This window comes from Acipenser ruthenus, unplaced genomic scaffold (assembly GCF_902713425.1).
Source record: "Acipenser ruthenus unplaced genomic scaffold, fAciRut3.2 maternal haplotype, whole genome shotgun sequence".
Lineage (NCBI taxonomy): Eukaryota > Metazoa > Chordata > Actinopteri > Acipenseriformes > Acipenseridae > Acipenser > Acipenser ruthenus.
In genome coordinates this window covers 21084-49034 of record NW_026708397.1, presented here as the reverse complement: position 1 = coordinate 49034, position 27951 = coordinate 21084, and the positions used below count along the sequence as shown (strand labels likewise).

At 37.6% G+C, this 27951-nt stretch overlaps 1 protein-coding gene across 1 annotated transcript; it reads left to right on the top strand.

The window, feature by feature from the left end:
• Positions 1-3085: 3085 nt before the first annotated feature.
• LOC117406290 (olfactory receptor 52E8-like) lies at positions 3086-5472 on the top strand. Its single transcript, XM_034010231.3, has 2 exons — positions 3086-3134; positions 4496-5472. The coding sequence occupies exons 1-2, from the start codon at positions 3094-3096 to the stop codon at positions 5448-5450; spliced, it is 996 nt and encodes a 331-aa protein (XP_033866122.3). The 5' UTR covers positions 3086-3093; the 3' UTR covers positions 5451-5472.
• The last annotated feature ends 22479 nt before the right edge of the window (positions 5473-27951 follow it).

Here is a 27951-nt window from a genome sequence, read left to right as displayed (position 1 = left end):
ATATATTTGATTGCTGGCTGGATCATCCCTGTGTGTTTGATGATCATTTTAGTGGTACTGGCTGTGATGCTTCCTTTATGTGTAAACATCATTGATAAGCTATATTGGCACACCTGGGCAGCAGTCAGACTTTCTTGCACAGGCACGACTGTTAATAATGTATATGCTTTATTTTCAATATATTTATTTTTCATATCTTTTAGTTTTATTTTATACTCTTAGATAAACACACTTAAAGTCTGCAAAAAAAGCTCCAAGGTTCATAGGAATAAAGCTCTACAAACCTGTCTCCCACATTTCATTTCATGCAGTACCTTTTATATTAGTATCTTCATAGACGTTATTCAGAGCCGATTCAGCCTTAAGAAACTGTTGTTTGTGTCATCCCCTCACTGGAATTTCTAATTGTCCCCCCTCTTTTAAACACCATTATCTATGATATGAGTCTGTCTGTGATACACAAAACAATTATTAAAATATTAAGAAAAAATCTAATTAGTCCAACTGTAATGTATTCAGATTCTTAATAATTAAAAACATTACTATCCAGTGCTCTATAGAGTCCAGACACAGATTAAACGGGTACAAGTACAGAGCACATTTATTTAAGTATTCGAATACTTCAGACCATACATAGCCTAGTTCAACATTTCTGTTCTGTAACATGCTTTTCACAAAGTCAGGTATGCAGGGCCGGCCTTAAGGCAAGGCAAGCGAGGCGGCCGCCTTGGGACCCCACCCTTTAGAGCTGCCGTGAGATTGAATGTGTTCGTTATGTGCGCGCAAAACACTCGGGGTGCAAAATTGGGGTACCTCATATAGCACCAGCAACATTAAATTCTGGCGCCAGTAGATGTGTTTAGGTAGTAGACTTAACAGGTAACAATACATTGTAAAATAATGTTTAGTGTTCACAAGCCTCTTCATTTATCGCAAAGGTTAAGCTTTGCTAGTTTATAAACACATTTTATTGATTAAAAAATGCTAAAACCAAATCAGTTATTGCAGCTAATGTAAATCTAATCTGACAATGTAGCTACATTCACAAGTTACTGTTTCATTTAATCATTTTGTTAATTATATTTTATTTTTTTACCCAGTAAAATACTCTGATTATTTATTTTTATCCATTATTTCTGAATGGAATAATAATAATAATAATAATTATAATAATAATTAAACTACATCTACCGTTTCTTAATACAAATTATTTTTCTTCTAAGAAAGAAATGTAATAACATTACAGGCTGCTATGGATGTACATTGTGTTAAAAATATTTACTGTAACACAAAACATGAAACGCTCATTGAGGAGCAGGGGGATGGGGCTGATTTAGCACCAACAGGCTCTCTGGTGGTAAACTTTCAAAACAGTTTAGCACCAATTTTCAAAACGATTTGCACCCCTGACACTGTAGCTGCTGCTCATCATGTCGGCACCTCGCAAGTATGAGTCCTGTGAAAATGCTGCAGGACATGCATGGAAACAGATGAGCTGATACACCATTCCAGTGATGGCTGCTTCTGGTGAATGCAGATTTTCCAGGCCAAACTGTCAAATGAGAGATTTGATAAAGGGCTTTCCTGCCTCTAAAGCAAGCAAAATGTCTTTGTAATTAATGTTCTTACGTAATTTAGAACATAAAATGAAGAAAGGATTTGATAATGCCCAGTGGTTATATGTTTTTGTTTTTGTTATTATGTATATACCTGACCTGTCAAAACCCACTTATAGTCGAGCATTACAGTATTTTTCAATAAGCCTATTGGGGCACGGTCATATTAGAAAAAAATATGTGCTATGTTTGAAGTAGACTAGAATTCAGAGTGCTTTGAACTTGTGAATTATATAAAATAATAAAGTCTAACAAACTAAGGTACAGCCACTAATTTATAAAGGTTCATTACAATAGGGAAGGAGATCAGTTCAATCTGTAGTAGTGTGGTGTGAAACAAACCCACTGACCTCCCTTCATACATCCTACTGTCTCACAAAACAGCTCTGTGCTCTGTGTCTGACAATCACCCTGGATCGTCCCAGAATGGCCACTTACAGTAAGTCTGTCTCTGCTGTAGCCAGTGGAATAGGTCCTCAGTGGAGGCTGCTTGATTCCTTGACGTATAGTTTGATCTCAGTTAAAAAGTGGTTAATTTAAGAATGAATGAAAGTGTCAGTGAAGTTCTATCCTCAGTATGTTGGTGCTTTCTGTTTGTATTCCTTGTTTACTTGTCCATGTTAACTTTCAAGAGCATACTACCTGTAACTGTTACAGCTGTGATGCCTTTGCATGAGAATCAATGTCTAACCCTGAAACCACTTCCAACGACACAAATGTGTACTACAGAAACTTGATTTGAATGAAATTAAAAATATAATGAATATTAACATACTTACGTTTTCTTTACTTATTCAATTATTATTTGTTTATTTAGCAGATGCCTTTATCTAAGGCAACTTACAGAGACTAGGGGGTGTGAACTATGCATCAGCTGCAGAGTCATTTACAACGTCTCACCCGAAAGACGGAGCACAAGAATTTTAAGTGACTTACTCAGGGTCACACAATGAGTCAGTGCCTGAGCTGGGATTTGAAGTGGAGACCTCCTGCTTACATGCCCTTTTCTTTAACCACTGGACCACACAACCTTCTATTCACAATGACGTCACAGAACTCAAAGGTATCAAAAAATGTATTATTCATACAAAGTGTTTAAACATTCAACAAAATGACTAGTCTATCCTATATTGTGCCTGTACATGCATGGCATAGACATTACACTAGACTGATTTATCAGTGGTCAGGAGCTCTGTGATGCAAGGCTTGTGCTCAGGTGCCTGTAATCTATCTTGCTGCTGTTGCCTTGAGCTCTGCAGGGCAGGATTGTGAACATAAAACATTCCCTTCTGGGTCTGAAAGGTGATGCAACCAAAGCCACTGACTTGCTAATAGATCTTGTTTTCAATGGATTATTCATTAAACTTCTACATCCCCCTGGATGTTTCAGAGGCAGTACCCCCTCCCCCCTCTAAAGGAAGCATATAAAGCTCAGCACATTTCTTCAGACTCAGAAGTACTGTCCACACAGCACTGCATGCTTCCACCAGCAGCTTCTCCTGAGGATCTCTCTGAGAGGTAATTTGAAAAATAATATTTTAATGTATGTGTGCCTTTAATCTGTTGTTATTGTGCTATTGTAAACATGTTATTGGGTCCTGTACCCTGATGCTATGTATCTTTATTATCTGTTTATTTATTTATTTGGGAGATTCCTTTATCCAAGGCGACTTACAGATGTTACAGGGCAGCACAGGGTTACAATGCAAGGTCAATATTTAAATACAGTATAGTTTACAGTAAGTGTAATTAAATTACTAAAGTACAATATGAAATAAGATGCAAGTTAGGATGACAATTTAGTCATAGTGCAATAGTGCATTAATAATGCATCAGCTGTGCATGTTTTTCATTATATCTATCTATCTATCTAGCTGTGTGTGTGTATACATTATATATATATATATATATATATATATATATATATATATATATATATATATATATAGTTGTAATACTAGTATTAGTATTGATTAAAATCAAGTAAATTCACAAAGCTTAATCTTGTGAGTCATTTAAAGAACGCTAGCTAATCATAGAACTGTTCTGTTCTTTAACAGTCTAAGCTTCTAAGCTTCTTTAACCCCTAAAACATTGCTGCTCTCTGGCCAATGGAGAAGGAATTTCCAGTTGATATAATCTGTATAATACAGATAATGTGCTTGAAGCGATAACTACTTTTTTGATCTGCTTCCCCAGAAATTGTGTGTAGTTTTACCCAGATTATATGAGTGAGTGCATAGATTATGGGAGAGCTTGTAAAGATGATGACAGCTCCCAGTGCTGCTTCAGAGAGCAGCAGGAGACTGCCTGTGTAGTTACACAATGACTTGAAGGGTTAGGATTTGACAAGATGTGTGTGTCTGCACTTAAATCTACCTTTAGGAATGTAAACAAGCTTGACAGCCCTCAGGGTCTGTTTTCTGATGAAGTTCATTACCCAGCTTGGTAAACTATAGGACACATGTTGTAATAGTGGACTGATGTTGAGACACAGCTGTTAAAGAGTAATCACTTGCATATTACAGTCTCTGTCTTTTTACATGCATTTGGTTTAGGGTTGAATGTCTAACCATTTAAAGATGACGTCTCCTTTTAAATGATGTTGGTATGCATCCATACATGTATTCCATGTAGCAACTATACTTCATCATGTACACTTCAACATTTAAAAAGGGCATGAATTGGAAAGAGGACAATATACTGATTTCACTATTTGCAGCACAAATGTATCTCCTTTTCAAAATAGGAATAGCATATTTAAATGATTATTAACTGATCGCTTTAGATGATGTGATAATCAAATGCATAGCTATATCACCTGTATGTTCCCCATTTTAGTCTTTGTACTAATGTGTTTTTTATGTATTTATTCACAGGTATTTTCAAGAAGCTATGCAGAAAAAGAACTCATCCTACGTTACAATGTTTACCCTTTCTGGATTAAATGAATCAATCACAAATAAATATATCTATTTTTCTTTCACTCTCCTGGGTTATCTCTTTATCATGTTTGTTAATTTAACTCTAATTATAATAATAGCTCTTGAAAAGACACTTCATGAGCCCATGTATTTTTTCCTCTGTAATCTGAGTGCTAATGCACTGTATGGTACTGCTGGTTTCTATCCTAAACTACTGTTTGATTTTCTGTCTGATACGCATGTCATCTCATATTCTGGGTGCCTGCTCCAAATATTTGTCATCTACAGTTTTTCTACGTGTGAATTATCAAATTTAACAGTGATGGCATGTGATAGGTATGTGGCGATATGCAGGCCCCTGGAGTACCATACTATCATGTCACCTTTGACCACTAGTAAATTAATACTGTTTTCTTGGATTTTTTCATTCTCTTGTTTATGTTTTGCTATTCTATTGACTATCAGCTTGCCCTTATGTGGCTCCCACATTGATAAACTATATTGTGATAACTGGTCAATTGTGAAATTATCTTGTGTAGGGACTACTGTTAACAATGGATATGGATATGTTATAATATGCATATTCTTTGCACATTTCCTTTTTATTTTATTTTCCTATATGAAAATACTCAGTGTGTGCCGGGCATCTAGTATAGCAATGAGTAAATGTTTGCAGACCTGTTTGCCACATTTGTTGATGGTGATCAACTACTTCATTGCCGTGTTTTTTGATATAATGTACAGTAAATACGGTTCAAGTGATATTCCACAGGTTTTACACTATCTCCTGTCACTGGAATTTCTGATCGTCCCTCCTGTTTTCAGTCCTATAATTTATGGTTTAAACCTTAAAAAAATCCGGGAAAAATTCACAAGAATATGCAGCAGAAACAAAGTAATTCACGCTTAATAGATTCCAGATGTAGTTGCCACTATCGCCTTACATTTATAAGAAATCAAAACATTAAATTGTATATTGTTGTCCACAATTAATAATAGAGCATATTAAATATTTTTCATGAAAGATTGCAATGTAAAATGGATAGAAAGTTGAGTAGTTTAGTAAGATGTGTGCTTATACATACAGGATTATTTAATTTGTAATTGACTCAAGAAAGTAACAGAATCAGGTGAGTTAAATGGACCTGATGCACTTTATCAACTTCATTGTAAACCTCTTCCTGAACCCTTCTTGGTTTTGTTAATATAAACTGAAATGCTTATTTATTAAGGGTCACCCATTTCTGAGGGTAGCTTCACATTTCATATAGAAAAATGTATCATCAAAGGAATCAAATGTACTGCAGGTATAAGACCAGCTTCTGATGTAAAAAAAAGTAATATTTCATAATTGTATTTAATGTAATGTATGTTAAACTGAAATAGTTTATATCCATGTTAAACACAAGTACAGTACATGTGTACAAAGCAAATACATTGTTGGTCTCGTGGTTAAAAACAGTAATTCCAGTCAAACCTTCAAAGCAGATTCATGGACAGGTTAATATGCATGTTTTATCATTTCAGAAACAATAAAGAGATGTATTAAATAAACCATAATTCATGACATGATTTATATTTGTATATAATGTTTACACTAATGCACAACCTTGAATATCTTGTTTTTATAATTTGGCTTAAATACAATTGAATATATATATATGTGTGTGTGTGTGTGTGTGTGTATATATATATATATATATATATAAAATTTGCACATTTATTTACTGCAATTAAGTACTGCAATTCAGATGCTTGAAATCAGCCTTGCTTCCCTAAACCATGAGCTTGCACAACACTTTTGATTGTAAAAAACTTTTTTTTCCTAGACTCCACAGCCCTCTGACACAGTTCAGTGAAATGTGGTCGATTGACCAACACCTACTGAGTAATGCACATAACATTAGCATTAAAGGAGTGCTATCCAATCAGGTAGAATGACACAACAGACTATATTTTGGTTCTTTGTTTTTTAAAAATGTTATTTAAGATATTACAAATACACCTCTTCCTGATACCTAATCACTTCATGTCCAATGGTCTAGCTATAATCACACTGTACCATCTAACCTGAGCACAGAAACTGAATAGATACTTGGTAGCACCAGTGTTATTGTACCAGTGATTGGCTGTGACTTGGATAACCAGGGTAAGCACTGGCAGGTATTTGCTGTAAACAAGTTAGAAAACAATAGGAAAACAATGGAACTACATTTCAATATGGCTGTAATAATGATAATATAGAAGAAAATTCAAAACTTTGGAAAGTAGGACAAATTTCAACAGGAAAACATTATGGCAACTACAAAAACAAATCACAAAATATGTTGAGTTTTCAATAGTGTTTTCATTTAATGGTAAGTAGTACTGTATACCATTTTGAAATTATCAGCGATGACATAAACTATTATTTTGTGTTAATTAACACATTTAATCAAAAATGAACTTGACAGCTCCAAGAAAAGTTTTAAACACATACAGTGAAAAAAAAATATGCAGAGCTTGTTGATCCATTGCCTTTTAAATGCATTACTCCCCTGTGAGCGGTGTGAATGAAACGTGTGCTAACAGGATCCTTTTTCTCAAACAAAGCATAAATACAACTCTGACAAAAGTGACACCTCTGGTGGCTGTAGTGCATGAAGTCATGTAAATATATCAAGCCCCCCCCCCCCCCTCCCCCCCCCCCCAAACTGGCACTGGCCTACCACCCTCCAGGCGTTCCATTCTTAAATAAGCAATCCCACGTCTAAATAAAATGAGATTTGCACCAGCTACTTTTACTTAAAAATAATATTAAGATCATTTTCGGGTATTATCATTCACTACATGTTTTATCTTATATCGCACTGCTGTAAGATATGATACATAATAGCTATACATGTGCAAAAAAAAAAAAAAGTATTCTTTTTATTATTATTATATCGTAAAATACGACCAAGGTACGAAAAAGGTGGGCTATCAGCTGGTGATATACAAATGCTTGCAAGTGTAGAGCAGCACCAGGGTTGCCAGTTCCGCTTTAAAACTGAGGAATTGGGACGAAGGTTTAGTTATCTTTAAGTTATCCCACTAATTAGGAGCTAGCTTGTTGTTACATTAAAATGTAGAAAGCAGCTAGCCTGCAACTGTACATATTTATAAATATGAATATTAATGGATAGACTTTCATATACAGTTTGCCCACTTTTTGCAACTTTGTAACATATTTGTTTGAAGTATAAAACGACAAATAACCTACACGATAAAAGAAAGAAAATCTGTTCTCTCTCGCATATCGAATTCTTGTACCACCAGCTCAGTCGGCTACTCTGGATAAGTTGGCAAATGTGATATTGTTTAACAATATGTTTATTAGTGCTATGCTATACATTTATTAAAAATACTCCATACCCATTTTCAAAAGATTTTAGCATCTCTGAATCTACAATGACATTGAAAATAGTATCTCCTTACAAGACAAACTTCCACAGTGGCAGCCGCAATTTTTGTTTTGCTGCAGTTCAACGGTTTGGTGAATCCGCTTTACATCAGTGCATGCAGCGGTGAATTTAACAACGCACCCGTATAAATTGCATGTTTTGATTGGACAGTCCCATTATTTTGTTGTGCTTTATAGCAGCCATTCAGCACGTTTCACTTTGTATTATGTCCAATCAGAAGTCACAGCCCAGTGAAAGGGGTGGAGTTTAGGCAGACACTGCTAGACCTCCTCTTCCCGTCCGCCTCAGGCCGGCGCCCGCGACCCGCGATAAAAACAATTGCATATTTGCATTAAACTGCAGCTAAACATTCGACTTTGTTTTAATTTGGTTCAGTGTGTTATGTACACAGCAAAAAATGACATGGCAAATAAGTGGGCGAAATATGGGAAGGAGTAGAGAAAAGAGACCAGAATTAAAGAATGGATAGGACCTGTACCAGGCGATGACAGCAAGGCTATGTGTAAATTCTGTAAATGTGAGATTAGAACTCATCATGCAGATTTATTGCAACATGCATCAAGAGATAAACACAAGAAGAACTGTGTGCCATTTTCACCAAAACGACTGACATCACATTCCAGCAGTGTGGAGTAGTGGTTAGGGCTCTGGACTCTTGACCGGAGGGTTGTGGGTTCAATCCCCAGTGGGGGACACTGCTGTTGTACCCTTGAGCAAGGTACTTTACCTAGATTGCTCCAGTAATAACCCAACTGTATAAATGGGTAATTGTATGTAAAAATAATGTCATATCTGTAAAAATGTGAAATAATGTATAATGTGATATGTTGTAACAATTGTAAGTCACCCTGGATAAGGGTGTCTGCTAAGAAATAAATAATAATAATAATAATATTCCGGGTAGGTAGTCATAAAATCAGTGTAAGATTTCAAATCAATAGCCAATTTTAATCTTGAAATATTTGTCCAGTTAAGTGTTTAGCCTTTTTTTTTGGTTGTTTGACCTGAGAGACAGAGACAGAGAGAGAGAGCCTGAAGGATGCAGCCATGGGCTGTAGCCCAGCCAGCCCCCCCCAGCAGTGCCAGCAGAGCCCAGCGTAGCATGCAGCCCCCCTGCACAGGAACGCACCCACCCCACACCCCCTCCCGCCCCCGCAGCACTGGCCCCCCCTCCCACCAGGCCCAGTGACAACCAGCAGCAGCTCAGCTATGCCGCAGCCCTAGCCCAGCCTGCCACCACTGAACTGGGCGAGATCAAACAGCTCCTCAGCATTCTCTGCTCCAGGCTGCTGAACTGAGACCTACAGCACCTGGGTAGGGAAGACCAAATCTACATGTACATAACTATAAAAAATAAATAAATAAATAAATATAATAATAATAATAATAATAAAAACACACACATATATATATATATATATATATATACACACACATATACATATACATATACATATATATATATATTGTGAGCGAGCTTGCCACTCACTCAGGTTTGTGCCCCTTTAAGAACTGAGACCCAGCATACAGAAATGGATTTTCAAAGCGTGGTTGCGCTATTTTTATTAAACAGAAACAAAATAAACACAAAACAAAAACCTAACTCAGTTTTTGGATCGCTTACTATACACACTGGAACCTGACTCACTCGCAGGACGGCTAAGCCGTTTACCTGCCCCAAACCTTCACAGGTTTAAACTGTACCTCTTTCTCCTGACTGCTCAGAAACAGAGCACCTCTCCTGCTTCCTTCTACTCAGCAGCCCGGAGCATTCTGGCTTCACTCCTTAAATACCCTGCACCTGGTCCTAATTTAATAACAACCACCAGGTGCAGGGGATAATTAAACAATAAAACAATTAACCAATTTAAATTAACAATAAACAAATACAATTAAACTAAAACCAGTGTGCATTTTCACCTGTTTTCTGCGCAGGGAGGTTTTAACCCCCTCCCTGCTGTCTCACATACCCCTCCTCTTGTCTTTTCAAGACACAGGCCACGAGACGGCCACCTCCTCCCTTAAAACCCAACCACCCCACCTCAAGTCCATCAATGTCCTTTTCCTCCCTTTTCCACGGGCAGACTTGAGGGTGGATCGGTCCACATCCTGGCCCCGCCAGGTAAGGACCGCGCACCGGCGACAAGGGGACCCAACGGTTCGACAGGGGCGACCAGAGCGTAGGCCGGGGCACTGGAGGACGCAGCAGTGGACAGAGATCTTCCCCTGGGAACCGGCGCAGCGATGTCCGATCACCCAGGGGACGCGAAGCAGCGAACAGGGGAGCGACAGCGACGTCTGGCAGCAGCCCAGCAACGTCTGGGTGCTTGGGGAGGGCGGAGCAGGGAACCAGGGGCAGAACTGTGGCCAGTGTTGCAGACTCCTGGGCTCTAGGCCCAGCACAGGGAGGTCCAGGAAAACCGGCAGGGTGTCCAGGAGCAAGGGGTGAGGGACTGGACGCAGCGGCGCCGAACTGGACTGTAGGGGTGGTGGTCGGGACTGTGGTGGAGGTATGCTTTTCACCTCCTTCCCTCTGGGCTTCGGAAGCGGCGGCTCCTCCCCTCTGGGCGACGGCAGCGGCGGCAGCGGACCCTCGGGAGGCGACGGCAGCGGACCCTCGGGAGGCGACGGCAGCGGACCCTCGGGAGGCGACGGCAGCGGACCCTCGGGAGGCGACCGCAGCGGACCCTCGGGAGGCGACCGCAGCGGACCCTCGGGAGGCGACCGCAGCGGACCCTCGGAAGTCGGCGGCGCTCCGCTAGCCTGCTCCCCTTCTTGGAGCAGCAGCTCCAATTCTGTTGGCTCCCTTCTTTTCAATGGAGCCAACCCCATCTCTCTGGATGTAGGTGAACCCAGTGGCACTGGAGCTACCGGTGTTGCTGCTGACGCTTGGGCCGGCGCATAGGGACATCCGGCCCTGTTGTGCCCATACTCCTCACAGCGACCACACCAGTCATCCGGTAGCCCCTCTGGGCATGCCCGCCAGCGATGGTCCTCGTTCCCGCACCAGGAGCACCACGGGAACAAGCTGGCTGGGTCCTCCAGCAGTTGCTGTTGCAGCTTCTGCTTGCTCTTCTTGTCCATTTTTTTTTTTTTTTTCTGCTCCGAGTCTCTTGGGGCGCTGCCCCACTTCTGGTACCACTTGTGAGCGAGCTTGCCACTCACTCAGGTTCGTGCCCCTTTAAGAACTGAGACCCAGCATACAGAAATTGATTTTCAAAGCGCGGTTGCGCTATTTTTATTAAACAGAAACAAAATAAACACAAAACAAAAACCTAACTCCGTTTTTGGAGCGCTTACTATACACACTGGAACCTGACTCACTCGCAGGACGGCTAAGCCGTTTACCTGCCCCAAACCTTCACAGGTTTAAACTGTACCTCTTTCTCCTGACTGCTCAGAAGCAGAGCACCTCTCCTGCTTCCTTCTACTCAGCAGCCCGGAGCATTCTGGCTTCACTCCTTAAATACCCTGCACCTGGTCCTAATTTAATAACAACCACCAGGTGCAGGGGATAATTAAACAATAAAACAATTAACCAATTTAAATTAACAATAAACAAATACAATTAAACTAAAACCAGTGTGCATTTTCACCTGTTTTCTGCGCAGGGAGGTTTTAACCCCCTCCCTGCTGTCTCACAATATATATATATATATATATATATATATATATATATATATATATATATATATATATATATATATATATACACACACACACTACTAAAAAAAGTAATAATAATAATAATAATAATAATAATAATAATAATAATAATAATAATAGTAATGATATCATTATATTCATATACATCCTTTACTGTTTAAATTAAACTTTAAATTATAAACTTTGTGTTATTGTTCCACTAAGAATAATATTACTGGTAGTTAAATAACATGAGTTCATTTTCAAACAGCTGTTGGAACATTCAGGGCTTGTATTCCTCGGCTTTTGGGCTGAAGAGCACAGACCCTGAATTTATTACAAATACAAATGATTTAGATGTCATAGTTCTGTTGGAGACATGGTGCCGTGCAGATGTGCCCACGCACTGCCCCTTAGGCTACAGAGAGGTAGTAGTGCCCTCTAGCACAGTCCGGCGCGGCAGGGACTCAGAGGGGATTATAGTGTGGTACAGAGGGGAGCTGGCTAACTACATTAGCCCAGTTAAACAGGGTCAAACACACACATGGCTCAGAATTAACAAGCGAATAACCCAGTGTGAAAATGATATATACCTGTGTGCAGCATACACCCCTCCCCCTTTTGAATCCCCCTATTATAATGAGGAGTATTTTAACACCCTCCACACAGAGATCAGCCATTTTCAGGCCCAGAGAAATGTGCTGCTCTATGGGGATTTCAATGCCAGAACAGGCTCAGAGCCTGACTGTATAAACACTCAGGGAAACAGCCATGTATGTGGACAGACCCCTCTGTACCTCACACCCACCACAATACAGAGAAACAACCCTGACCGTGCGGTAAACAAGAATGGGAGAGAGTTAGTGCATCTCTGTCAAGCAATGGGTCTGTACATTGTTAATGGCAGGATCAGAGGGGACTCTTTAGGGAGGTTCACTTACTGCTCAGCTCTTGGGACAAGTGTAGTCAACTATGCCATTATTGACATGGACCCCTCCTCTATCAACGCATTCACTGTCAGGCAACAAACCCCCCTGTCGGACCACAATCAAATCACTGTGTTCCTGAAAAGAAGAGGTCAGCTCAGCAACACACACACAGCCCAGTAAGCTGTACAATCTGAATCAAATATACAGATGGGCTCCAAATAGCACAGAGAAATTTAACAAAGCAATCAGTTCTATAGAAATGACTAACCTCATTAACACTTTCCTCAACACACAGTACCAACCAAATGTGACAGAACTAAATCTGGCAGTTAAACACATCAATAACATATTTGAAAATGCAGCCATAATGGCAAATCTCAAAAAAACAAAAGAAAATAAACCTGAAACAAAAACTCACACAAAAATGGCTTGATGATTAATGTAAATCCATACGAATAAATCTAAGACATTTATCTAATCAAAAACACCATCAACCACAAAACTCAGATTTACATCTGAGGTACTGTGAGACCCTAAAACACTACAAACACACCCTCAAACAGAAAAAACCAAAACACACAAACAAAACCCTCACAGACATAGAAAAATCTATTGATCAAAACCAGTTCTGGGAAATGTGGAATAATTTAAACTCAACAAAAAAACAACAAGAGTTAACAATACAAAATGGAGCAATTTGGAAATATTATTTTGAAACCCTTTATAAAGATATACAACAAAAAGATCTAACAAATAAACAAAATTTAACAAGAGAAAAACTGAAATTACTAGAACAATCTATTAAAGATAACCAAAATACAATTGATGCTCCAATCACCCTACAACTGAGAAGAGTTACATGAGAAGCTCCTGGCACTTAAACCCAGAAAAGCCTGCGGCCCTGACAGCATCAGTACTGAGATGCTCAAACACAGCAGCCCTGAGTTACAAGAGGTAATGCTTAAATTATTCAACATGGTACTATGTACTGGTTACTTCCCTGACATCTGGAACCAAGGGCTTATATCCCCAATTCACAAGAGTGGAGACAAATTTGACCCCCAATAACATCTATGTGAGCAGTAATCTGGAGAAGGTATTCTGTAGTATAATCAATGCCCGCATAATAGCCTTCCTTACCGAACACAGTGTCTTGAGTAAGAGTCAAATTGGCTTCTTACCAAATCACCGCACCTCTGACCATATCTACACCCTACACACCCTAATCAACAAACATGTACACCAAAAAAGTAAAGGCAAAATCTTTGCCTGTTTCATGACTTTAAAAAAGCATTTGATTCCATCTGGAATGAGGGTTTATATTACAGAATTATTCAAAGTGGTGTAAGGGGAAAAGTCTATGATATAATAAAATCAATGTACACAGAAAACAAGTGTGCATTTAAAATTGGCAACAAAAGGACAGAATTCTTCACTCAGGGGTGTGGGGTGAGACAGAGCTGCAGTCTGAGTCCAACACTGTTCAATATTTACATCAATGAGTTAGCAATGATGCTGGAACAGTCTGCAGCCCCTGGCCTCACTCTGCATGACACAGAAGTCAAATTCCTGCTCTATGCAGATGATCTGGTCCTGTTGTCGCCCACAGAGCAGGGGCTGCAGCAGAGCCTAGCACTGCTGGAGCAGTACTGTCAGTCCTGGGCCTTGGCAGTAAACCTTAAAAAGACCAATGTAATGATTTTTCAAAAAAAGGCCAGATCTCAGGGAAACAGATACAACTTCACCCTAGGCAACACCGCCCTAGAATACACCACAAACTACACTTACCTGGGCCTGACTATCAGCGCATCAGGGAGCTTTAACCTGGCAGTAATGCACTAAAGGAAAAAGCCAGAAGAGCTTTTTATGCCATCAAAAGAAGATTCTATAAAATTAATATACCTGTCAAAATATGGCTAAAATTAATTGACAGCGTCATCCAGCCCATTGCGCTGTATGGTGGTGAGGTATGGGGTCCACTCAGTCAACAGGATTACACTAAATGGGACAAACACCCAATCAAAACTCTGCATGCTGAACTCTACAAAAACATACTACGGATGCAAAGAAAAACACCAAATCATGCATGCAGGGCAGAATTAGGCTACTGCCCGAAACTTATAAATATTAAGAAAAGAGCACTCAAATTTTGGATGCATCTAAAGAAAAGTGAGTCAGACTCACTCCAATATAAGGCCCTCCAAACCCAAGAACTCAGCCCTGAAAAGAGTCCCCTAAGTCTGCTGGCCTTGAAGCTCACTGCACTGACCCCACTAATGCTAACACAAACCAGCTTCAGGTCAACACTGCTTACCAGCCCCCAATCAGAGTAAACCACATTACAAAACAAACCAAAAACTCCTATCTGAAACATTGGGACATAGAAACAAAATCCCAAAATAAACTTGATTGTTATCGGGCCCTAAAAAGGAACTATACCCTAGCAGAGTATCTCTCCCCTGTCAGAGATACAAAGCAGAGACAGATCCTGACCAAGTACAGGCTCAGTGACCACAACCTGGCCATTGAAAAAGGCCGACACAGGCAGACCTGGCTACCCAGAGAGAACAGGCTCTGTGGTCACTGTGAGACAGAAGAGGTCGAGACAGAGATGCACTTTCTCCTACACTGTGAGAAACACAACCAAACAAGGGAAGTATTCTGTAATAAAATAGTAAATGCCCATCCACTTTTTCCAAACATGGCAGACCCAGAAAAACTGGCTGTACTCCTGGGGGAGGGACATACAGCCCCCCTGGCTGCCCAATACGTAGCCACCTGCCACAAGCAAAGGGGCATGCAGTGACACCCTGCATGAGGCGCACAACTTGACAACTTGGGAGGAGAGGAAATGAATTACTTGTAGCCAATGTATTATATATATATATATATATATATATATATATATATATATATATATATATATATATATATATATATATATATATATATTTATGATGCATTGTATATATACATGTATGTATTGTATAATTGTTTTGGCAACACCTGCTATTGTAGATCATGCCAAGAAAGCACCATTAAATTGAATTGAAATTGAGAGAGAGAGATAGATAGATACAGAGTGCAAGCACAGGAGCTTTTTAAGTACTATATAGGATACTATATGTCCCAGACAGTATAAACTTAAATGTGTTTAAATACTGTAACGTAAATCAAATGTTATGTTTCATGTTTGGCAAAATGCATTTAAGAACTGTTAATTATGAACGATTTTTCATTTACAAAAAAAGATTTACACTACAACAGGTCGCATTATAACAGGCAACACTGTATTTTGAATATTTTGACACAACTCAAATTGCTGTGTAAATACACATGCAACCTGATAGGGAATTGTGGCCTACTATAAGTTATATCATCACTATACATCATTTTATTTTAAAATAATAATAATTATATTTTTTTCTTTTAAAGGGTTTTTGGCAGTCGGATCAGTAGAAACCATTTTTTAGAAAGTAAGGGAACTGAAAACTGCTTTCATTGCTTTCATTGCATGCTATACTAAACAGTCGATCACCTCGGAGAATTAACTGAAAAAATTGTGCGGAAAGGATGTGAAACTACACAGAACCAAATGCACAGCACTCATCAACAAAGTAATTGGTCTGGAAATGCAGTAAGATTTACTTAAAGACATTGGTGATTCAGCTTGTAATAGATGAAACAACAGACATTAGGACTGACAAGCAGTTGTGTGTAGTTATCCGCTACTTCAGCAAGCCTAAATCTCCCTTATTAAAAAGTAGTATACTGCAAGTATTTCCAGGTCAAAATATTATGGTTTTACTGTTACTGATATTATGCTCTACTATTTTACTTTCACTATACAATGTTTTTTTTTTATAAAGGTTGTCACATATTGCCCAGTAGTTTTTTTAAGCCATATACAAGTTGAATAACGTGATATAGGCAACATATAATGTTCATGTGACTGGAAATGATGTAGAGGGAAGGTTGGGCTTCTTTTCAAGACCAGTTGGCTTTTTTCTCAAAGATATCTGGCAACCCTGAGCAGCGCGGTAACCGTAGTTTCTTGCAAGTTTCTGACCAAACGTGTGTGAGTAGTACTGTCGTCTAAAAATGTACCTTAAAATTAACAGTTGCACTGCATTTGCATTTAGAATAACAGTTGCATTTAGAATATGAACAGCAAAAAACTAAAATAAAAATACACTTAAGCTTTGTGTGTTGGACACGTGACACTAACAAAATGCCATGAAAATAATTTTAATGAAGTACTTTAATGCAGCAAAAAGCTCAATAATTAAACAAAAAAGGAAGTGAACAGTTATAGTATCAAGCTGAAAAAAGTTTTCTTTGTGAACTCCAATAAACCAACGTTATCTATTCCTTCGCCAGTCAAGTGGTAGAGTGCCTAAATAACGCTTTGAGTCAACACAAACATTTGTTTCGTCTGTTGGATCTTCTTAGCAGCTACAAATATCCCAGGTAAAATAGATTTGGCTACTGCGTTGTTTACCATCAGGAGTTTAAGGATTATTTAATTGCGCAGCACATTCCCTAGTTAGATAATGAACTGATACTATCTCAGCCAAAGAAACATGCATGATAACACTATGTAACACAATTTTTGTTCCTGGGTAGTAAGTGTTATTTCCTAATTACTTATGCCTCAAAAGTATAGAAAATGGCTATTATTCCCCACAAACTTTGCTTTTGTGACCAGGACAGTGATATTTTGAAATTTACCTATTTCCAATGAGAAAACGGGCGAATTTGTGTCTTTTCGTTCACATAAAGTCAGAAAAAAACAACATATGAATCCAAATTAACATGTATTTACGCTAAAGTAATACAAAAATGACTACAAAAGATTTAGAAGTGAGTAGTTTTTCGAGATTTACGATTATACTGTAAATCACTTTCACGAATCAGCCACCAAATGTAGTCTCCCATCATGTTCTCGTTATACTGTCCTTCATTGACAGCTCATCCAGGAGCCTCAAAGTCGTGCTGCTCCATAATGGTAACAAGTACCCGTCTCTTCCCCTGGCTCACTCGGTGCGCCTCAAAGAGGATTACAACAGCATCAAGACCTTGCTGGACGCCTTGAAGTATGATGAGTACGGCTGGGACCCCCGGAAGGTGCTGATGCCACCACTGCACATCAAATTGGGCCTTATGAAACAATTTGTCAGAGCTCTAGATAAGGAGTCGGCAGCCTTCAAGTACCTTCAAGACTTCTTCCCTAAGCTGTCTGAGGCAAAGGTGAAAGCCGGTGTCTTCGTCGGACCACAGATAAAGAAGATCCTGGAGTGCAATGAATTCCCCAAGAAGCTCACTAGTCAGGAGAAAGCGGCTTGGAACAGCTTTGTCGCAGTGGTTCGGGGCTTCCTGGGCAATCACAAGGCCGAAAACTATGTGGAGCTGGTTGAGACTCTGGTGAAGAACTACGGCACAATGGGCTTTAGGATGTCCTTCAAAGTCCATATCCTTGATGCTCATCTACAAATATTTGTCATCTACAGTTTTTCTGCGTGTGAATTATCAAATTTAACAGTGATGGCCTATGATAGGTATGTGGCAATATGCAGGCCTCTGGAGTACCATGCTATCATGTCGCCTTTGACGACTGGTAAATTAATTCTGTTTTCTTGGATTTTTCCATTCTGTTGTGTGTGTATTGGTACTCTATTGACTTTCAGGTTGCCCTTTTGTGGCTCCCACATTGAAAAACTATATTGTGATAACTGGTCAATTGTGAAATTATCTTGTGTAGGGACTACTGTTAACAATGGATATGGATATGTTATAATATGTATATTCTTTGCACATTTCCTTTTTATTTTATTTTCCTACATGAAAATACTCAGAGCGTGCCGGGCATCTAGTATAGCAATGAGTAAATGTTTGCAGACCTGTTTGCCACATTTGTTGACGTTGATCAATTACTTCATTGCCTTGCTTTTTGATTTAATGTGCAGTAGATACGGTTCAAATGATATGCCACAGATTTTACACAATCTCCTGTCAGTGGAATTTCTAATCGTCCCTCCTGTTTTCAATCCTGTCATTTATGGTTTAAACTTTCAAAAGATCCGGAACAAAGTCACAAGAATGTGCAGCAGAAACAAAGTCATTCACACTTAATAGATTCCAGATGTAGTTGCTACTATCGCCTTACATTTATAAGAAATCAAAACTTTAAATTGGATATTGTTTTCTATAATTATTAATAGAGCATATTAAATATTTTTCATGAAAGATTGCAATACAAAATGGATAGAAAGTTGAGTAGTTTAGTAAGATATGTGTTTATACATACAGGATTATTTAATTTGTAATTGACTCAAGAAAGTAACAGAATCAGGTAAGTTAAATGGATGCGATGCACTTTTTCAACTTCATTGCAAACCTTTTCCTGAACCCTTCTTGGTTTTGTTAATATAAACTGAAATGCTTATTTATTAAGGGTCACCCATTTCTGAGGGTAGCTTCACATTTTATATAGAAAAATGTATCATCAAAGGAATCAAATGTACTGCAGGCATAAGACCAGCTTCTGATGTAAAAAAATAAATAAAGCAATGTTTCATGTAATGTAATGTATTTTAAACTGAAATAGTTTATATCCATGTTAAACACAAGTACAGTACATGTGTACGAAGCAAATAGATAAATACATTGTTGGTCTTGTGGTTAAAAACAGTAATTCCAGTCAGACTTTCAAAGCAGATTCATGGACAGTTTAATATGCATGTTTTATAATTTCAGAAACAATAAAGAGATGTATTAAATAAGCCATAATTCTTGACATGATTTATATTTGTATATAATGTTTACACTAATGCACAACCTTGAATATCTTGTTTTTATAATATGGCATAAATACGATTGAATACATATTTTATGTTATATACTGTATAAATACAATGTGGTATGTATGTATATTGTTCATGTATTTGATGTATAAAATGCATCCTTACAGTAAAAAAAAAAAGTGTTACATATTGGACAGGGAAATGTTAAAATGTAATAAAGAATATAATTATTTTTTTGTATATATATATATAGATAGATAGATAGATAGATAGATAGATAGATAGATAGATAGATAGATATACAGTGCCTATAGAAAGTCTACACCCCCTTTCAAAATGTTCACCTTTTGTTGCCTTATAGCCTGGAATTAAAATGCATTTTTCATTGATCTACACATCCTACCCCACAACTTCCAAGTGAAAAAAAATATTCTAGAAATGTGTAGAAAATTAATAAAAAAACAAAAACTGAAATGGCTTGGTTGGATAAGTGTCCACCCCCCTTGTAATAGCAATCCAAAATTAGCTTAGGTGTAACCAATCACCTTCAAAATCACACACCAAGTTAAGTGGCCTCCACCGGTGTTAAATTGTAGTGATTTACATGATTTCAGGATAAATTCAACAGTTCCTGTAGGTTCCCTCTGCTGGGTAGTGCATTTCAAAGCAAAGACTCAACCATGAGCACCAAGGAGTTTTCAAAAGAAATCCAGGACAAAGTTATTGAAAGGCACAGATCAGGGGATGGGTATAAAAAAATATCAAAGGCCTTGAATATCCCTTGGAGCACAGTTAAGAAGATTATTAAGAAGTGGAAGGTGTATGGCACCACCAAGACCCTGCCTAGATCAGGCAGTCCCTCCAAACTGGATGACCGAGCAAGAAGGAGACTGATCAGAGAGGCTACCAAGAGGTCAATGGCAACTTTGCAAGAGCTACAGACTTTTATGGCTAAGACTGGACAACAATATCCCAAGCACTCCACAAATCTGGTCTGTATTTTACTCAAGAAAGACCACCTTGAATCCTGTTTGAAGTATGCAAATGAACACTCAGGAGATTCTGTAGCCATGTGGCAAAAAGTTTTGTGGTCTGACGAAACTAAAATGGACTTTTTGGCCTAAATTCAAAGCGTTATGTTTGGCACGAACCCAACACAGCGCATCACCCAAAGGACACCATCCCTACTGTGAAGCATGGTGGTGGCAGCATCATGTTATGGGGATGTTTCTCATCGGCAGGGCCTGGGGTACTTGTCAGGATAGAAGGGAAAATGAATGGAGCAAAGTACAGTGAAGTCCTTGAGGAAAACCTGTTGCCCTCTGCAAGAAATCTGAAACTGAGACGGAAGTTCATCTTTCAGCATGACAACGACCCAAAGCACACAGCCAAATCTACACTAGAGTGGCTACAGAACAAAAAGGTAAATTATTATTATTATTATTTTATTTAGCAGACGCCTTTATCCAAGGCGACTTACAGAGACTAGGGTGTGTGAACTATGCATCAGCTGCAGAGTCACTTACAATTACGTCTCACCCGAAAGACGGAGCACAAGGAGGTTAAGTGTGGAGTAGTGGTTAGGGCTCTGGATTCTTGACCGGAGGGTCGTGGGTTCAATCCCTGGTAGGGGACACTGCTGCTGTACCCTTGAGCAAGGTACTTTACCAAGATTGCTCCAGTAAAAACCCAACTGTATAAATGGGTAATTGTATGTAAAAAAAATAATGTGATATGTTGTAACAATTGTAAGTCGCCCTGGATAAGGGTGTCTGCTAAGAAATAAATAATAATAATAAGTGACTTGCTTAGGGTCACACAATGAGTCAGTGGCTGAGGTGGGATTTGAACCGGGGACCTCCTGGTTACAAGCCCTTTTCTTTAACCACTGGACCACACAGCCTCCTATTGGTTCAATAAATGTCCTTGAGTGGCCCAGTCAGAGCCTCGACCTAAATCCAATCGAAAATTTGTGGCATTACTTGAAGATTGCTGTCCATCAACGCTCCCCAAGGAACTTGACAGAGCTTTAACAGTTTTGTAAAGAAGAATGGTCAAATATTGCCAAATCTAGGTGTGCAAAGTTGGTTGTCCCAACAGACTCACAGCTGTAATTGCTGCCAAAGGTGCTTCCACCAAGTATTAACTCAGAGGGGTGGAGACTTATCCAATTATGATCTTTCAGTTTTGTATTTTTAATATATAATCTATCTATCTATCTATCTATCTATCTATCTATCTATCTATCTATCTATATATATATATATATATATATATATATATATATATATATATATACTGTATTTATCCTAAACTTTATTTAGGATTTGCAGATATATCATTTCCTGATACCTAATCACTTCATGTCCAGTGTTCTTGCTATAATCATACTGTACCATCCAACCCTGAGCACAGGAGCTGAATAGATACCTGATAGCAACAGTGTTATTGGACCAGTGATTGGCTGTAACTTGGACAACCAGGTTGCCTATTAAAGTTGCTGTAAACAAGTTAGAAAACAATAGGAAAACAATAGAGATACAATTCAATAAGGCTGTAATAATGGTACAATATAAACAATCAAGGAAAATGATTCTCACATTAAAAAAAAACTTTGGAAACCAGGACAAATTTCTACAGAATAATATGTTTTTAGGGGTCGTACAAAATTATCATCAAAAGGAGCAAGCGTACACAACATCATCTGTAACAGGCTAAAATAAACCAGCGACGGGACAGTTGCTTAGTACATTATGGCCACAAAAAAAAAAAAAAGATTTCAAAATGAAACTGAGTAGTAATGCATGACAGGCAGAATTTTCCAATCTACTATAATTATTTTTAGTTTACAGCCTTTTTTTGTATGGTAGGGTACTGCAGTCTATCAGCCTGTTTAAAGAGATCTCGCTACTTGTTATAATTTGATTTGTACTGTATTTATTTGAATGAATTGTGCCTGTGTTTGCAAACTGGGGGAATAAAGTAAAACAAATAAAAACACCATCTTCCACTATTGAACAGTCTTTTCATTTTCATTTAAAGCAGGAGGCTAGAATTCCTAAGTAGAAGGCAGGGGGGTATGGGGGTCCTCCCCCAGAGCGGGTGCAGGTGGCAACACCCCCACCAAAAATGAATTTTAGGGTTTTGCAGGGGTCTAAAACGGCATGTCCTGGGCCTAAATATGTGCCTTAATAGACACCCACAATTCAAAATAAGTGTATAACTTTGTTCATTTTCTATGATTTTAGGCATCCAGATTTAAAGAGATTTAAAGAGCAAGTAAAAGTTACTTATATGTATCTATGAAAAGTAATTACAAAAAAAAATATTTAAATGTATTTATGTATTTATAGGTAAAGTCCACATATTTAAGCAAACTGTTTGGTTTTGCAATAATTTATTACACAGAAAAAAGTGGTGAAAGACAGAATCAGACACCAATGAAAGAGAGAAATGATACTTCAGACACAAAAACAAACAGTCACATTACCGTGTATAGATACCACAATACCAAGTGAGACAGAAGAGAAAAATGTGAAGCAATTCCTAAATATAATAAGCAGTATTAATTGGTAGTAAATTTGAATAGAGAAAAGGTAAGCCATAATAATCTGTAAAATAAGGATAATGTAATTGTATGTAAAAATAATGTGATATCTTGTAACAATTATGTCGCCCTGAATAAGGGTGTCAGCTAAGAAATAAATAATAATAAAAAAAAAAAATAATAATAAGCTGTGTTTTGTTTTCTATTTTTTCATGTATTCCATTTTTTCTTTTGCATTTTATACAAAAAGAAAAAACACAAAACAAAAATAAGAACAATTTTAAATTTAAAAATATTCATGGAACCAACCTGTCCTTGCATTTATTTGTTGTCTTCCAAGATTCTGAGTATACATACTTTCCCATGACGTTAACTACCGAGCCCGAGAATGCACAAGTGCATTAATAAATAAATAAATAATACATTTAAAATAATGTGCTTGCGAGAACTACGATTTCGAACACTGTTGATTTTACATTTTTCAGAAGTTAGTTTCTGTTGCATTTTCTGTAAACATTAATGCGATTTCTACAGTAAGTTGTATTATTTTTTTTCTTTCATTTTTAATATATTTTTTAATTCTGTTAACTGTTGCTTGATTAAAATAAATACAAATAACAATAAATAATATTGGCATTTACTTAAACAACATAGCTTGAAAGTAAAAGTCCAGTACATAAATATCAAGTAGGCCTAAAAGTTATATGAAATGGAAAAACATGGACATGACTTACCAAATGAGTAATGTTGAAACTTTGGTCTACAAATTACATTTATATACACAAATGTTTTTTTTAATATTTGAAAACAGCACTTTATGGAGGGGGCTGTATTAGTTACAACACTAAAGCTCTGGTAATACACATTTTTACTGTTCAATCTTTTTCAGGTGTTTCAACATAAAATCTAGAATATTTACTAACTGAGCATTTATTAAGTACAAACACAAGTAAACCAAATGGCAAAACCAGTTTGTGGCCTATCTGCACAATGCTGTACAGTACCTATAATTCCAACATGCAGCTTATTAAAGGGACGTGCGAAACAAACAATAACATGTACAAAATGTTATAATATGGCTTGTTTATTGATAGATATATTGGCATATGTATGTCAACAGTTAAAATATTCCTTGCACTGCTTTGTTTTAATTGTAGTGCTGATGCTACAGTTTTTCATGTTTTTCATCAACATAAATGAGCTCACTTATCACAGCAAAAGCAGACTTTTGGAAAGTAAACGCTCCCTATAGCAGTGCAATGTGGTGCTGATAGGTTGAATCAATAAGAACCCGGCCGCACATGGCAATACTTAGTGCTAATTGGTTGAAACAGCTAATTCATGACACTACAGGCAGTGCAGATCAACCATACACTGCTCATATGTTAACAAGAGTACAGTTCTGTGTTCTGCTACACCAACAACACTCCCACTTCCCGCCTTCTTAGGCACCAAAATAAATAAATAAATTTTAAAAATCTGATGCACCAAGTATGTAAAATGTACCTGCCCCTGACCTAAGAGATTTCAGTATATCATAATGAGCTACATTGGTAAATACGGAGTCATCCTTTTTATCAATCAGCATTTATTTCTACATTTTTTAGTCATTCAGGTACATAATATACCTAAATGTTTATTATTAAACAAATGTGAGCTTAAATTATCAGTGAGTACACACGTTTGTATTTGAAATCTGAACATGAATCCCTTTTTAATATAACCAAGTTGGGTTAATTGAATCCCTGGTCTGATTTAAAAGAGAGATTGTAAGATCCGGTCATTTTGTGTGCAAAACCATTTGACAATACCTACTTTTACTGAACTACCTAAATCCCCATCCCTACCTGAGATTCTCCTGCCTCATGCTGAGGCACCTGCTCTTCTTCCCCTCTACTGAATTGGACTGTTTTTTAAGTATTTCAGCAGACCCATTTAGAGAGAAAGGAATAACATTGGATTGCCTGCTGCGCTGGTCTGCAAGCATTATAACTATCTGAAATGTGTTATTGTTATGTCTTTAAGCGGCAGACCTCCACTGATGCTAAGCCTTTTGTTTTTCAGCCTGTGTAAATAACAGCAAACTGAAATAGCTTAAATATATACAGCACACAGTGTGAAAGTAGCATGATTCACGATAGCTCAGTCCATGCTGATGCAGCACTACAGTACTTTTATGACAGCGACTGTCAACAACAGATACACCCCAACAAAAATACACATGTTATATATTTATGAAGCAATTCTGTGCATTTTGCACACTTTTTAAGTACGTGATTAATATTCCCTTACAAAAATAACCTATAGGTTTCTATGTCCCAATTCTCTATAGCCTATAGGCCAAATGTCCCAATTATCTAGGGTTAACAAACATAAACAAGTGTTTTCCCCAACGAAAGGATAATGACATCATAATTCCGAAAGCTGAGACGAGGCTAAATAAATCTGAAAAAATGCATTTGAATTAAAAATTATAAAAATGCAAACAATATAGATTCAATCTTTTGCACAATGCATAATAACTTGTTTATGATACTAAAATGGACAGCCAGTGGATAAATAATTGTAAACAATGAGCTTCTTTTTTTATTTCAACATTTTTAGAATAATTTATGTACATAATGTACCGTAAATGTTTATTATTAAATGAATGGGAGTTTAAATTATTAGCAAGTAAACAAGTAAAGTAAAATCAGGCTTATGTGATTCTGAAAAGCCATTTGCTAGAGGTGCTACTACTTTTTTAAAGTTTTAAAAAAATAAATAATAATAAAAATAAAAGATTTTGGTGGGAATTGAAATGAACTCTTTCATGGCTCCGTGGCAAGATGAACCTGATAACTTCTTATTTAATTTTTTAATAATGGTCTGATACTCTCTCTTCCTTACATTTTTCTAAGTGTTTTTGGTAGTAATAAAACATCTTCATCTCTCTTGACCGCCGTTCCCCGCCATTCCCATAATAAACCAAGTTTTTTTAATTTGTAATTGTTAGCTGACGGCGCACAGATCTTGGGTCAGACCAATATTTTAGTGTAGGGGGAATTGATTGTGAGTGTTTATAAATTTGGTCCATCCTCTAAACACCTTTCAATTTTTAGACTTTATTTTAAACCTTTAAAGAGAAAAAAATGTTAAACATAGTATAATGTGTGTATAATGAATGAATGAAAGTGGAGGGACAAAATATATAGATTGCCCCCCCTATATTCAAAGTGGGTGGGCACGTGCCCCTGCTGCCCCATGGGTTAGACGCCTATAGGCCTTTTTCCATCCAACTTTTGTGCTCGGTAAAACTTATGCGAATTAGAAAATATATGCGACAAACACGATGGAAAAGGGTTTATGTCGACTTTTAAGAAGTTTTTACTCGCATGACAAGTTCGCTCGCTAGAAGGTGGTTTTATTTTTTACTCACAGCAACTTTCAATTCGACACTTGCATGTAAACGGTAACAAGCACCCTTCTTCGTCATTCCAGTGACGTCACATTGCTTAATGCTCTGATGATAAAAACAAGCTGGTAGACGTGGAGCAAATAAGAAACACAATTATATTTACAATTACTGAACGACTATGATGATATCTCTGCTCTTGATTTCTTTAGGTTTTAAGTTCAAAGGTTCTACGCATTCATTTCAATTAAAAATAAAGAAATTACCCCCCCCCAAAAAAAACGGTCTATTAAAAAAATGCTATTTTATTTAATAAAATCCTGGCAAAAAAACAAGCTAAGAACATAAGAGCAAGAAACATTTTAGCTCTAGGGCAGCTGGCTCTTTGCCTGCAATGTGTAAATGAGAGAACTGTCAGTATTATTTTGTATTATTTCGGATGTATGCAATTGTAGCAGGGTGATAAGAAAGCCCTGCACATGAAAAAACGGTATAGTAACAAAACGGTATAGGATCAGTGAAGGCGCTTGCCCAGCCTGACCTGGGTTTTGTTGTGTTTTGTGTTTGAGATTTGTTTTTGTTTGAGCTTTTGTTTTGGCTCTGGGAGCAATCTTTTTGTAAAACCTTTTATTTTATTTTTGTATTTTTATAAACGGTGCACCACGCGTCTCTTTTTGCCCTGCAGTACTGCCTTTGTTTTTTCTGTTCCTGCATCTGGCCTGACGTCACCACTTGACCATCCTGTCACAGCAATAATAACACAAACTGAGAAATAATGTCTGAATTTGTTCATCTTTTTATTCTTTATTCAGTAATTATTTTCTCCAATTTTAAAAGTGGGCTTTTGATTGGCTGATTTGGCGCCACTAGTCTCCTCAAGTCTCAACTGGAGCTCCACGCAGTGGCTTGAAACCTAGTCTCCTGAAACCAAGTTCCAAGCAACAAAGTGGCTCTGTGTTCCCTTAAATGTGTACTACAGAAACTTGATTGTTAATAAGAATGAAAATAAAAAACATACTGAATATCAACACTTAGATTTTCTTATTTAATTATTATTTGTTTATTTAGCAGATGCCTTTATCCAAGGCAGCTTACAGAGACAAGGGTGTGTGAACGATGCATCAGCTGCAGAGTCACTCACAACATCTCACCCAAAAGACAGAGCACAAGAATTTTAAATGACTTACTCAGAGTCACACAACAAGTCAAGGCCTGAGCTGGGATTTGAACCGGAGACTTCCTGCTTATATGCCCTTTTCTTTAACCACTGGACCACACAGCCTTCTATTCATAATGACATCACAGAACTCAAATTTGTCAAAAAATGTATCCTTTCTTATTCATACAAAGTGTGTAAACATTCAACATAATGACTAAAAAAGAGTCTATCCTATATTGTGTCTGTACATGCATGGCATAGACATTACATTAGACTGATTTATCAGTGGTCAGGAGCTCTGTGATGCAAGGCTTGTGCTCAGGTGCCTGTAATCTATCTTGCTGCTGTTGCCTTGTGCTCTGCAGGGCAGGATATTGAACATCAAACATTCCCTTCTGGGTCTGAAAGGTCATGTAAACAGAGCCACTGACTTGCTAATAGATCTTGTTTTCAATGGATTATTCATTAAGCTCCTACATCCCCCTGGATGT